This window comes from Platalea leucorodia, assembly GCF_965183815.1.
Source record: "Platalea leucorodia genome assembly, chromosome: 3".
Taxonomy (NCBI): Eukaryota; Metazoa; Chordata; class Aves; order Pelecaniformes; family Threskiornithidae; genus Platalea; species Platalea leucorodia.
Genome location: NC_138825.1, coordinates 32,085,288 through 32,099,478, shown reverse-complemented (window position 1 = coordinate 32,099,478; position 14,191 = coordinate 32,085,288). Strand labels below are relative to the sequence as shown.

General features: G+C 42.6%; 1 protein-coding gene across 1 annotated transcript in view; it reads right to left on the bottom strand.

The window, feature by feature from the left end:
• Positions 1 to 14,191, bottom strand: part of TTC7A (tetratricopeptide repeat domain 7A) — a gene marked incomplete at its 5' end in the record, with an annotated part of 175,886 nt that overhangs the window by 118,559 nt on the left and 43,136 nt on the right. Inside the window, 2 exons of the mRNA XM_082307008.1 lie at positions 11,245 to 11,328; positions 11,748 to 11,885. Coding sequence (XP_082163134.1) covers positions 11,245 to 11,328; positions 11,748 to 11,885 — 222 coding nt within the window. The remainder of the gene's footprint in view (positions 1 to 11,244; positions 11,329 to 11,747; positions 11,886 to 14,191) is intronic.

Sequence of the window (14,191 nt, the reverse complement as noted above, 5' to 3'; positions counted from 1 at the left end):
GGTGGAGCAGGCAACTGCAGAGCAATACACTGTTCAGCAGGTAGTCCGAGTAGCATGTGTTAGTAAAAAAGCCCATGAAACTCTTGCTGTTTTTCTGGTGTCTGGTTACCATTAATGCATGGTGTTTTTAAGATTAACAGTTACATAGCTCTTTTGATTCAATGTGCTCTACAAACTTTGCTTTTTACAGCACATATTCATGGCTGCCACATTTCAGAAGGTTTAAAGGGGAACGAGGAAAGCTCTGGTCTGAGATGCTGGTGAGAAGGTCTGGTCAGCCGACGAGGAGGTGACAGAAGTTGCCCTGCCACAATCTCCTAGCGCACCCCAAGTGAACCATGGTTTCTTTCACATTTCCAATGCTCCTCACTACTGACCCCTGATCCCCCCAAATTCTCTCATCCTTGAGCTCAAAGGGGAGTTTTCTTCTCTCAGAATTTCTCCTTACATGCCCCATTCCTCCCAAAGTCTTCCACACAGTCCCAAGACACACACAGGACTCTCTCACTCAGTGTTCCCTCTCAGAAGCACATTAAATAGTCATGGCCTTTCCGTGTTACGAGACAGCAGCAACAGAAGCTTGCAGAGTCAAACTAACCACTATTCCTATCAGGTCCTGGCCATCTCCTCCTGACCCTGACCCCCACCAGAGCTCCTGCCAGCACAGGCGGCTGGGTCTGGCATCTGCTCCAGCCCCCTGCACTGCAGCTTCGCACTCCCGCCGGCCATCAGCACCTCCCCTCCCTCACAGCACACCACACCACACCAAAGCGGGCTGCACCTGCCGCCTCCTTTCTCCACCCAACTGAAGGGCCACTTTTTGCTAGGGGATTCAAAAGCCTGGATAGGAATTTGCTTGGAAGGAAGCCTGGGAAAAAGGAAAAACAGATGTACAGCAGCCCTACCCATGCGAAGGCAAAGACAGGTTTCGTAACCAAAGACAGCTCTACAGCAGTGGAGAGCAAATCCTCCTGCTTGAAAAGCTTGGGTATCTGCTGCGTGGTCTGAAGAAGACCAACAGCATGCCCAATGTTCTCCAGGCTGCTCCCACCTACCTAGAGCATCAGGTATCATTGATAAAAGTAAGGAAATACTTGCTATTTTATGCAATTGCAAATGCACAATTTGCCTAAAGCCAGAAGGAAGCTTGTCTCAGAGCAAAGATGGGAATCAATAAACTTTGTCCTAGAGCTTAAGCAGTTACCTCACCCCTCTCAGAAACAGAGACTTGGGTAATTCAACCCTGAGGTAAAGGAAAAAACACATTGCTGCACTCTGCTGTCACGAGGTGACTAGCATCCCTCAGAATGAACCTCCGTGACACCTATTTGTTCAGAACAAGTAGTGTCTCAGGTTTTAATGGCATCTTATTCCTCTCTCTCACAGAATGCTAACTGCACTGCAGGCAGCTGGTATTCCCGGTAGCACTGCTGGACGTGTTGGAAATGCAAGCATAACCCCATAAGGGTCCTAGCCTGGCACATCATCTTCCTGCCCTCCCGCCTATATTCCAGCCCCACAGGTGTTTCCAGACAAGAGAAACCTGAAGAGTAGAGCAGGACAACATGCACCTTGCCTGCCAGTGTATCTGCAGCTGAACCCCAACCCACCCATGCAAAAGTGAACTGAAAAAGCCAGGTATGTAAAAGACCATACACTGTCCAGTGCCAGCGCTTTCAGAAACAGATACGAACCAAACCTGGTGGTGGTTTCTCAGCTCCCCATCGGCAGCATGACTGCAGGGAAAACAGGAGGCACCTGGGACTCAATGATAGTCGCCCCACGGGCCAGCACAGCCAGCACTAGCACAAAACAGAGCAGGGAGAGGCCTGTCCTAATTTGGGACACAACTGTAGGACCTTCCAGGGTCTACACCACAAGAGAAGAGATACAACCCAGCTCCTTGCCGGTTCCTCTTGAACTCCGCTCCCTCCCCGTCCACAGCCTGTCCACTGAGTAAGGCTGGTCCTCGGGACAAGCCAACCCTGCAGCCTCCAACAGCCTCAAACCGCAAGGCGCTTCTCATGTCTGTCCTCAGTCTGTTTAGCTGGCAACAGCAGAACAGTGACTACTGAATACCACAAAGCAGAAAATCCTACCCTGTGCCTACACCCAAATACCTCACGTGTGGAGTCCATTTATCAGATGCACTCAGGAGCTTCTGAACATTCATTTACAGAGCACGAGCCACAGTTTCCACATTGCTTCTAAAACATTTACAAAGTTATGTCACTTTAAAGAAGTTTATAACATTTGCAATTAAACATATGGAGCAGAAGTGGTTTTAGAAACAGGGTAGCATGAAGCCTTTCTCCCCAGCTGCATTTTAAAAATCAAGAGATCTATATAATTTCACCTTGAAAACTTTACTCAGCAGAAATTATATATAGAGGACGAAAATGTTAGCCAAGGAATGACTGTGGAAAGAATATCCCACTCCCACAGTGACCTTACTTAGGGGAGACTGGTGTGACATATAATATCAAGGTGTTTTAAAGATATTAATTACAGACATTAATAGGCAGGGAACAAATATCATCCACTCAGTATTGAATACAGATGTCATTGGTTTGTAAAAATATTTAATATGAAACAGTGTTTGTGTAACACTGAAATAATCTGATAATTAAAATGTACATATTCTTTCACTTAGCGTGGGTGGACCAGGCAGCCAAGCGCATTGTTTGTGAGATTCACTGCAAGGCAATAATAATTAGATTTATTGGTGAGGCATGTTTTGAGAAGAGCAGAGCTTGAACTCCAAGTAAGTGCATGCTTCCTACTCATAATTCTGAGCTTCAGAGGGGCTCACATCAAAATTCAAGCCAGGGTTTAAGTTCTTTCTGTTTAGCTTGCTAATTGCTGGATTATAACGACTGCAGTGGAACCAGTTCCCAAGGATTTCAGAAAACTAGGGATTTGCCTCCGGGTCTCGTTTGGCCTCTCTCTGGGAAAAAGGCTTTTAAGTCCCCCCAAACACACACAAACCCGTTAAACAGACATGGTTTAAAGAAATGGCAAGCCTGCCAACAGCTGCCTCATGGAGGTTTCAACTTTGTTTATGGGAGGTCTAATGCAGGAGATCTCAGCCATGGGATCCTCACCAGTTTTAAGGAGATTCATGACCATCCTCCCTTTGTTATGACCGACAATGCACAGAGCTCAAATCAAGTTATGGAGTGAAAACATGGCTTTAATGGGAATGTTCAGCCATTAAAAAAACAAAAACAAAAACAAAAAAACCACAACAAAAAACAAACCCAAAACTGTGTACGGGACATAAGATCTTCAATTACCTGAGTTGGGCATCTCCATCCTTCACATACCAACTACTTTGTGTTTTTTGCAATGGAGATGGGGAAGGACATGGCACTACTGTTCCATATTTAAATCCAGTATCTATACGAAACTAGTTTTCGCTGTCAATTTTCTCTTCACCTAATCTACTTGCATACAGTATTTTCCTTCTGCAGAGATTACAAACATGCTCCACAATAATTTATGGAAAGAAAATTAGGAAAGGCAGTTTCAGGGAAGTAGCAAGCAATACAGACAAATGGCTGCTTTCGATACAGACTTCTGAAAGAGCTCTATGTACCACATCACACGCGGGGCGGGGGGGCAGCACTTCTCAATCTGCAGCAAGAAATCACAAGGAAGCTATGGGGAAGGAGAAGGATGGAGAGGACACTGCCCCCTAAGTAATTACAGCAGCCATAGTTTTGAATCCTATAAGGGGGTAAAATGTAAAGAAAAACTTCTATCCAAATACAAAACACAACTCCCATTCCCCATTTACTAATTATATAATGAAGCATGCAAGCATACTCCTCAAAGATGCTTGCACATGAGCTGTATGGAATGAAGAATAGTCTACAGTTAATTCTCTTTCTTACTTTTCCAAAAGGCTCAAGAGATCTTGCCATCAATTATGGTAAATGCATAGATGCTGCCCAAATGTGGGTTTTCCTAGCTCACTCCAACACAATTTTCATTCTTTCCCCTCCTCTTCTCTCCCACCATACCAAAGCAACAAAAGGAGGACATCAGATTCTTTTCATATTTAGAAGATAAAGAAACCATAAATGTAAGTAAAAGGAAGAAGATCTTCCAGACAGTAAATCATGCCAGGCAGACTTGACACACCATGAACAGTTGCTCATCTTGCAAAGGTTCCAAAAAACCTTTCTACTTTTTTGCTTCTTTGGCAATGCTTTTTAGCCAGAGGGAAAAATGTTTCTCAAGGTGGTGGTTTTGGTAGACGGCCTCATTCCCAATTCACCTGGCAGTTTAGCACACAGATGAATCTCCACAACTAGTACTGCTTTATTTCTAGCATCATCCTGTCTGATTTTAAAAACTGCCCTATCTCAAAGGGATTCTGGGGAAGGGGAGGAAATCTTTCATCATTATGCAAGAATTAGTACGCCCTGTATCCTGGGATTCACAGCCATCTAGCTATAATGACCTTGAACCAATACAGGAAGATGACATAGAATGAGCCAGCATTTGATAACTCTGGAATGAGTTGTTTTGGTGTTAGCTTTCCACTGAATTTCTAGATTTCTGCGAATCCTTCAGCATGAACATTATTCCCCTATGACATTTAGTTCTCTCAACACAGGGACCAATTCTCCCCCTTTTCTTTTACCCTGTGCTTAGCAAATTAGAGCATTGGAGCTAAGCAGCTTCAAATATTCACTTTTAAAAGTGCCTCTTAAATTCTAAGATCTATAAGCATAAATTTGTCCTTGCTAATGTGACAAACACCTCACTTCACACTTTCTGTCAAGAAAAGAGAGTTAAGCCTGAAGGCAATTATATAGCCCACCTAGGTATTCTGCTCAACAGTCAGGCATCTTTGGAAATTTCCATTTTTTGTACTATCTACAGCACACAGGCACACCCCCTTCTAATCTTTCTTTTGCACCAAAGGAAACCAAACTATTGAATATCCCCTAGATAGCTGACCTTTGTAACAGGATCTTTAACCAATGAATGTTCAATATTTTTATTCCCCAGCAATGCTATTTAAGGAGCCATCCGAGGCCTCTGCTGCTCCCAAGGTTCCTGCCTGCAATGCAAAGAGAAATGTACTTTTTTTTATGCCAGTTGCCTAGCAACCAGCCTAAGCTTTTGCAAGAAAACCAACAGAAGGAACAGCCTAAATCATAAAATTCGTCTGCTGTTGCTGCAGAATTATGTATCAAATATATTTATAACTTTCCTTCTAACCTTCTGGAAAGCTGTATGTTGGCAGTACGGGCATGGCTGAGTCAAACTTGAAGCTCCTCGAAGCTGTTGGAGACATCTGCTTTTGCTGCACTGTTCAAATGAGGGGAAGTATTCCTTTTTTTTGGTGCGACACAGATATGAGCAGCTCAGACATTAGCTTGTCATTATTTGGCTATGACCAGTATGTATCAGCAACTTGCAAAGGGATCCAAAAAATCAAAGTTCACGTCTGCGTAAGACTGGTTTCAAAACCCTAAGAATGCTGCCAGCACGAGCCCCGGGCAGGGCTGCACTATCTCCAACTGCTAAGCAGCCAAGGGGAGCACAGTGACACTACAAGATTGGCTCTGGGAAGAGCTGGAGCCTACTCCCCCCAGAAAAACAGCTGAATGACAGATGCCAAGAAGGATGTGATTATTTCCCTTTGTATAACACCAGATACCTCCGCAAGCGTCATGTTATTAAGAAAAGCATTCAGGTAGACAAGCTTCTTCCTCTTTGCCTTAAAGATGAACAAACATAAGGCATAAGAGCAGAGAGGAGCACTTTGTATAGTTAAAAGCAGCTTTATCTGCCTGGTTTTGCAAGGTGCCATGCTTGGTGCTTGAATCCCCCTACTGCCAGCTGATCTTATCTATATGGTAATGTCGACCATTGTCCCTATGGCATCCTCAGTACAGGCTAGCAGGGGCTGGGGAGGATCAGCAATGATGCAGTTGTTTCTAAAGTCATGCAATCGCTGTCCCCAAGGCCAGCACTGCGCTGGTGGTGTTCTGTCAACGCTGGATGAGAGGGGCTGGACAGCTGCGTGCCAGGCACCCCAGGAACACACAACCACCATCGGCAATCCCAGCACAAGCCCTGCTGAGCATAGCCCTTGCTTCCAGGTAACTGTTTCCAGCTCCACTGGGCTCTCTCAGAGGCTGTTCCCCACTGCCCCTTCAACGGCTCCTGAGCTCTTCCTTTATGCACATATTGCTGCACTTCATCCCCTAAATGAGTATAAGGGGTAAGGGGTAAAAGCACATTATCCTTTTCTAGCAGATGCTCCAGACTTCCCTCAGCTGGCTTGAGGCTGTATGACTCCCCACCCCTCCTCTGAAGAAATACATATCCTAAAGCTTTTAATTCAACAAAGTTGTGTTGTGGTTTTTTTTTTAGGGCAGAAACACTAAATACAAGAATGAAAATGGTTTTATGCACTGTACACTAAAAATGATAATAAACATCCACTGGACATGAGAGATCAGTGCAAGACTGCTGCGAGCTGAATGGCTCAATTAGGGTACCCAGCACTTTTAGGCTAAGCAGACTCAGTGTTCACAGAATAATTTCACAGCTATCCTTGAAGAATCCTCCCTCACTACCCTCAGGAAAACAGCACATCATTGTCACTAAATACAAATCTTGTCTCCTTGGCTGGTAGGTAGAAGAGAGGCATCAATGTTTCCTCACGTTGTTCAACGCATGTATTTTATCAGTTTATCTTTCCCTTAAGCAGTATGACAGGTAAGAAACTCAGGATGCAGATCTAGAAGACCTTCTGAAGTACTGTCAATTTAAGCTAGAGCCCAATCCCACGATGCACTTCTGAGTCTCTGCTCCCAGAGAGCTCCAGCGACACTTTGCGACACCGAGGCTGGGTCCCGTGTGAGGCTGTCAGGTGTGGAAGGGGACAGAAATCTCAACAAGGGAACACGTAACTGATCCAACTGGTCCAAGGCCAGGGAAATGCTTGCAAGTGCACAGGCAGCCCATTTCACATCCCTTGTGCTTGTAATACATCATCTAGACCCTATGATAATTTTGCCTCCAACTTCAGATAAGTCAGTAGAGCTACCCTAGTCTGCAGGGGGGCTGTGTGCTGGTAATCTCCACGACTTCCAGTGGAAACTGTTTAGCTGAAAAGCAGTAGCGGAAAACAAGTCTGCCTCAAACCGTCTCTCTCCCCAAGCTGTCCCTCTCTTCACTACTGTGAAGACTACAGTCTTCTCTTAAAAAGTTTGGTCCTTCCTTCCCCCATTCTGCTGAATACAGGTCACTTCTTTAAAATCTTGAGACGAGCAGATGCAACCTACTGCACTCGTTTTACTCTGGCAGCAGGACACTGGCTCATCTCCTTGCCTGAGGACTCTGCCAGATGGCATCCGGCTATCATACCACTTGCCACTCAGACTCCAGCCTGTCTATGCGTGGCAGCAGAGCCAGGGAGCTGCTATGCCCGCTCAGCCTCTGGCTGTCATATTACCACATCATGAAGGTTATTACCAGCAGAAGCAACTTGAAGCAGCTGTGAAGAGTTCAGCATTCAGTTTTCCAGCACCAGTTCAGAAGAACAGGGGTGCTGCGTTAGACTGATTTAAACCTTTCTCTTCCCTGTCCAGAACTGCACTTGGTGACACAGGGCATCTCTCACTATGCTCTTTCTACAGCAGGCATGTCTTTGCCATTGTCTAAGCTTTCTCATCATTTCATCTAAAATTGCCTACAAAAGTCTTTCAAATTTCATGGTGGATTTTAATCATTTAAATAACCATGCTCCTTTTTTTCAGAAAATATACATGCATCCCCAAGAATGGGTTAAAAAACAACCAGACCACATCATCTTTCTCATTATGCAAGTTGTTGAGAAGCACAGGAAAGTGAAATTGCTGTCACTCCATTATTTCCACAGCTTAAGTGGATAGAAGACAGACAGGAGGGTTATGCTTCTCTGAGCTTTTTCATTCACTGCTTTATGAAGCCCTAAGGCCTCGCTTGCTCTGTAAGAACTTACTGAAGTGATATGCCTATTTTTGTTAAGACACGTGCTTTTTAAAGTAATGTGTAAGCTCAAGCATACATAACAGTAATGAGCCTAGGTGGCAGGCTTGACATTCAGACTGATCACTTGTGAAAAATGACAGTCACCATTTTGCAATTTTTTGGCTGTCAGAGGAAGAAAATAGTTTGACGTTCAACTCAATTGACTTAACCTGAAGGTGATGAATATACAAAATAAAAGTAACACTAGTCAAATGCAGTGTAGAATAGAGGCCAAGATAGGATTTTACAGCACTTAAGAAGGTCAGAGTTTGCAAATCCTAAAAACGTGTTTAAAAAAAAAAAAAAGAGAAACCAAAGTTTCCAGCATTTACAGGTTGATAAAACTGTTCCTGTCGTACCCAGGATTTATGAGCATGATTTGCTGTACTGCAGAACAAGTAACGCTGCAGGATATGAGATTTCATTACCAAGAAATGAGATCAGGAATTGGCTGTGACTGAGACAGGTGAAAACAGATCTTTTACCTATAAAAGCTCAAGTGTATTCTGCAGTCTAGACAGACCACACTGTTTTCTCATCAGTTCTTTCTGCTACACTGGAGCACTTACTTTTAAATGAACTCTGTCCTGCTATCAAGCTGCGAAGCAGTATAAAAATGTATGCCACATCTCCCATTAGCGAGATGACGCATTGCAGAGTATACGACAGGAATCTTCAGGGAATACTTTGGGATTAGAAGTGAAATATTGCACAGATGGGATTGTTGGGTAAGGGAATTCCCTCTGCCCCATATAGGGCTCAGAACATTTAAAGCTTTTACATCAATAGGCAAGATCAGGCCATTTTACCTTGTAAATATTTAAAGTACAGGCAAAAAGACATGACATACTTGAAAATCCAAAAAGATAGGCCAGTTATACAGATACTTGTGTTGCTCTTTTTTTCCTCTTAAGTACCAAATATTCAGTAACTTCTAGGGAAGCTGAAGAGGTACGCAAACATATAAGGAGGACAGAGTTATCATGCAAATTATTAGAGGCTAAAGATCAGGCCCCATTTCTCTCCTCCGTACTAACCTAAGATTGAACCACAATTACTCTCTGGATACACTCACTCTCTCGACCATCAGCAGTTAAAATCTAGACTTGCTCTCCGGCAGATTACTAGAGCTACAGTATTGTCTGCTGTTGAGAAACAGGTTACACAACCTGTAAAGCCAATGAAGCTCCCAGACAAGTCCTGTGAGTGTTTATGGGAAGATACCGTGCCTTTCCATCATAGCCTATCCAGTCATTGTTGTCCTCAGTATCAAGAGATCAGGTATCCGGAGGATTTGCAAAGGCATAGAGGGCAACAACGTGCTAACTCCAGCTGAATGCCAAGGGGAGCTGGACCTGACTTGTAAACCCCCCACCTGATATAGGCCAGTGCAAGGTATTAGCACCATGGCACCAAGCTCATTGTTCAAGTATTCCACCAGTAGCTTCAGGTTTCCCTATACATGATTGAGTCTAGCCATCATTTTCATACTTGGAATTGGATTTTGAAATGCTTGTACTGAACTCCTATAGGAATCTGTGAGCCTCTTTCTCACTAAACATCTCCCTTCAACTCCCCACTGATCTAATATGCTTTGTCAAAATTTTGATGTCTCCTTTTGATTATAACAGATCTAGCCAATTCATGAGGTTAATTGTGGAGCCCACAACAGAGAGAGTTTGCAAGGTCCCACCAAGTACATGCCCGGTGCCTCACAGTGGTGTCACTGCCAATATTTGCCTAGGGTATTCCACAGATCCCCAGTGATGCAGGCTCCACACAACCTCCACAGGCAATCTTTTTCCAGTATACCACTATCCTTATTTTTTTGCCTCTTAATAGGAAACATGAACTTGTGTTGCTGCAACTGGAAGCCATCACATCTTGTCCTGCCCATCACAGACAAAATTAACCCCTTCTTCTAAGAGCTCTTGAAGACTTGTTACTCTCTTGGACTTTTTTCTCCCCTTTAAAATAAAAAAAAAAAAAAAAAAAAAAAAAAAATCAATTCTTTCAATCTTTCCACAGTCCCGCTTACTATACCCTTAGCCATCCTCGATGCTCTTTATTAGACTTTCTCTTGTTGTTCTGCCATTTTCTTGAAGTATAATGCATAACAACAGACAGTATTCCAAGATAAGGTTTTGCCTATGCTTACAGAAGTAAAGGAAACCCTGCAGACATCTTCCAAGCTTTGCTGTCACTTATACATCACAAGACGACAACTTCTTTGCAAAAGCATGCCACTCTATATTCATCTCCAATTTCCACTCCAAAGCCACTGTTTCCAATACAGCTTATAGCCATAAAAGACCAGTAGTAAGTTATTATTTGGCAGATGACTGCTGGTTGGTGGTCTCTGCCCAGTTCCACATGGATTCCCCTACTCTCCACGGGCACGGAATATAGGACCACGTTAAGCAGTCTACTACCGCACAGCATTAATTTGCTCACACCCCCTAAAAGTGTAGGTGCGGACCCCCAGAATGAACAGGCTAAATTTTGTACCATCCTCGTTTCTTGCAGGAAGTCTACTGTAAGACTAATAAAGAAAAACTCATGCTGCCTCTGCCTACCTTTTGCAACCAGACTTCAGTCATGTCAGTGGTTAACTGGTAACTTTGACAAACAGTATACCAATTTAAAAAAAAAACCAAAACTCTTATGCTAAAACATGTGCCCATGCAAACATTCACACATCATTTCTTTTTCTACAGTATCTTTGCACCAAGCATTTAAAAAATATTAATCCTTGCAAGCTTCTTATGAAAAAGCATTAACATTTCCTTGATCAGACGGAGAAACCACAGCTTAAAGAGAGGTTAAGTCAACTGCCCAAAGACATAGAGTGAGTTGATGACAGTTTTAGATATCAGTATCTTTTTTATGCTAAGCACATTTATGTTGAACCTGCAGAGAATGGACAGCTGTATAATGCTTTTCAATCCACAGCTATGCACAAAATCTGTTTTCTCCTTGATAATGAAAAGCAAACACTAGATGACAAGAACAGTACTCAATACCAAATGCACATACCTGATCACAAAGTGCAATCAGAGTCTAAAAGGAGAGCACTGTCCTTCTATGTAGCTGTCTGAAGGCGCCTACCCCCACAAAATACATGACTGTGCACATTCAAACTAGTAAGCTAGATACACTCTGCCAGAGGAAAACATGCCCTAAGTCCTTTGGTTTGAACCTTACCTTTCCACAAGCCACCATGGACAGGGCAAGCTGGTACCAGAGGTGAAATTCATCAAACGCAAACTTCATGGCTCTCTCCAAGCACTGAGAAATAAATGTTGGAAGAAATGTCAGACTTTTTTTTTTTTTTTTTTAAAACCTCTTTTTGTCAAAAAAGGGCTGCTGCTTGGCTCAGTAATCAAAGCAGGAGGAACAATCTGTTGTGGCCCAGCTAATTTTTTTTTTTTATGACATCATTTTCCTCTTTCCAGTTAATGGGGCTTGCTAGCATCCACCATCACTTCAAATGATGGCCACTTTGTTCAAGTGCCTACATATAAATTATTTTAATGTCTCAAACAGTTCTGTGTACATTTCTGGCCTGTGCTGCCATAGGTCTGTAGCTGTTTCTACTAATTGCCAACTAGCGTGCTTCATTTTCACCTTCCCCGACAAGTTACTGCAAAACAGGCTTTGCTTGCATGTTTCAAGTGGAAGTTTCAGCAGAAGCCAGGAGGAGGTACCTCAGAAAGCATGACATACTGCCCTCTCCTGCCCAGCGTGATACTGAGGAGGTCATAGACTCCAGAAGCATCCCGGAGGCTGACAGCTCGGTCATCCTGCTGGTCTGGGGCTCGGCTGATCACTGCGTCCCGGTTTGCCTGGGCACAAACACAAATGGAGCATCAGACGGCAAAAGAGCAAGAGAGAACTGACACCTCCATAGGAAGTTCCACCCATCATCCGTGGCATTTTGTTTAAAATCATCTTAAGATCTTTTTTTTTTTTTAACTCATCCCAACATAAGGAAGGTGTTTCCATAGAGTTAGTCTTTATCCACATGAAGCAAACTCAAGAAGACAGCTGTATGTACAGAAAGGAACTGCTAGGAACACCTCATCTGGATTTGTCTCTCAGAATTAGAGCATTAGGAAACAGACCTACCAGAACTCATTTCCTCAATAACTAGAAATTCAAGGCCATCCTTAAACTACATTCCTTATTACTTCACTCGCCTGCAACTGTGATAACTGCTTCCATGGTTGGTATTTTATCTTCTGTGTCTGCACTTGATTTCTTCCCAATAGCATGTGTTTTTGTTCTTTTCTGCTATTCACTTTTTACTTTTCAATTTGACCAGGTTGCCTTAGAATCAGATTTGCCTGTCATCAATTGAATGCAATTAGAAGTCTGGGCAACACAATACCAAATAATTCTTTTAAAAAAATATCTTGTAAATGTTAATTTTTGCATAATCTATGCATTGCTCAGCCTAGATCAAAAAGAAACAGAAAATGATCAGTCTAGCAATTTGCGAGGATGTCCCAAAATACCATATGCCGTAGACTCAGATTTACCTCAAGATCCCAGCCTCTCTGTCTTCTGAGCACACAGAAGAAGATTTCAATCCCAGAGTAAATCGAAAAGTCCCTCTGATTTCTGAACACGGAGGACTTCACCCAGATTGCCTAACCTCTGAGAGAGGCAGTGCGGGATGCCATTGAGCACTAGCACTGACTGATAGCACAAGTACACTGCCCTGGGCCCCCCAGCTGAAAGGGGTGCAGCATCAGACATTCAGGTCTAGACACCTAAAAGATCAGAAAAATTAGAAGATTGCCAGCAGTTTCACCTGCAGCAAAGACAAACAAAATGTTCCCTCACTGAGGCAGGGAGGTTATGAGATTTATTTTATAATACTTACTACTATAATCTTACATCTATTTCTTTCTAATTGCAGTGATTTCTTTTTTTTCCTAAAAAGGTTAAACATGGGAATTAAGTGTAATAAAAATTTCCAGAATATGCAGCCCTTAAAGCCCACGCATATTGCATTATGATTAAGCTGCAGCTGTTTCATCATGATATTATCTTTGTAATGCCCCAGTTCCAAGCACTCTTCATCACAGCCTCCAGCCGAGACAGCAAACACAATTACTGACAACTAACACGATCACAACCAAGAGCTAAATGGCGACTGCAGTTAAAGGCAAACTGACAGGTCAGACTCAGTCTAGTGTTTGCACAAATAAACTTACACCAACTCTTGTGGCAGTAAGAGTGTTTTTCATGTTACCGTAAAAGACATAATTTGTGATTTAAAAAAATAGTTCAGAACAACAGGTTGCATGAGAGAATGAAACCAACTTCAAAGAGAAAAATCCTGCAACCAGAGTACAGAAGCATAGCACATTTATCTTTATTAGCAGAACTAAACAAATAAGAATAAAAAAATAAATACATGTTTGATCTCTGTTTGGATTTAACCCAAGACTGCTACTTTAAAAGGAAAAAAGGAGTTAAAGTAAAGGCATATACAGAGCGATTCTGAGATTGCTACTTCAGAGAGTTAAAGACAAAGCATATACAGAATGATCTTATTGCCAAGTGAATCCTCCTACATACACACAATGGCATTAACATTTTTTTCTGCACCGGTTACATTGTTATGACAATTGTTTGTAGAAAATAACTACTGAGATAGCACCCCCATGCTCGGTAATCTCATCATCAGCCTCCCATTAGAGTTAGCTATAGCCTGATACTTTTTTGGGTATCCATCTAGTACGAAGCTATGATTTTTAAGTTGATGCATTAGCACAGATAGAAAATTAATCAGAACTGGTGAGTGCCTGTTAACGTCTGCTAACAGGTATCGGTACCGAAGGGAAGAGCATGCCCAAATCCTGCAATAAGCAGGAATATAAGACATATTACAAGGATGCAACATTTTAAAACTGCAGTCATACTGAACCTATCTTACATATTGTACTTTACCTAAGCAGACAGCAGTTAAAAACAACATATGCATAGGCATAACTAATATTCTTTCCAAGAAGGTCATAAACCTGCTTATTTTGTTCAAGCTTTCAAATCTCAAAGCCATAGAAGGTCTCTGCAATCTATCACTCTGTATACTTGCATGCATAAAAGTTGCCCCCGAGCAAATTCATCATCACTTCTATTC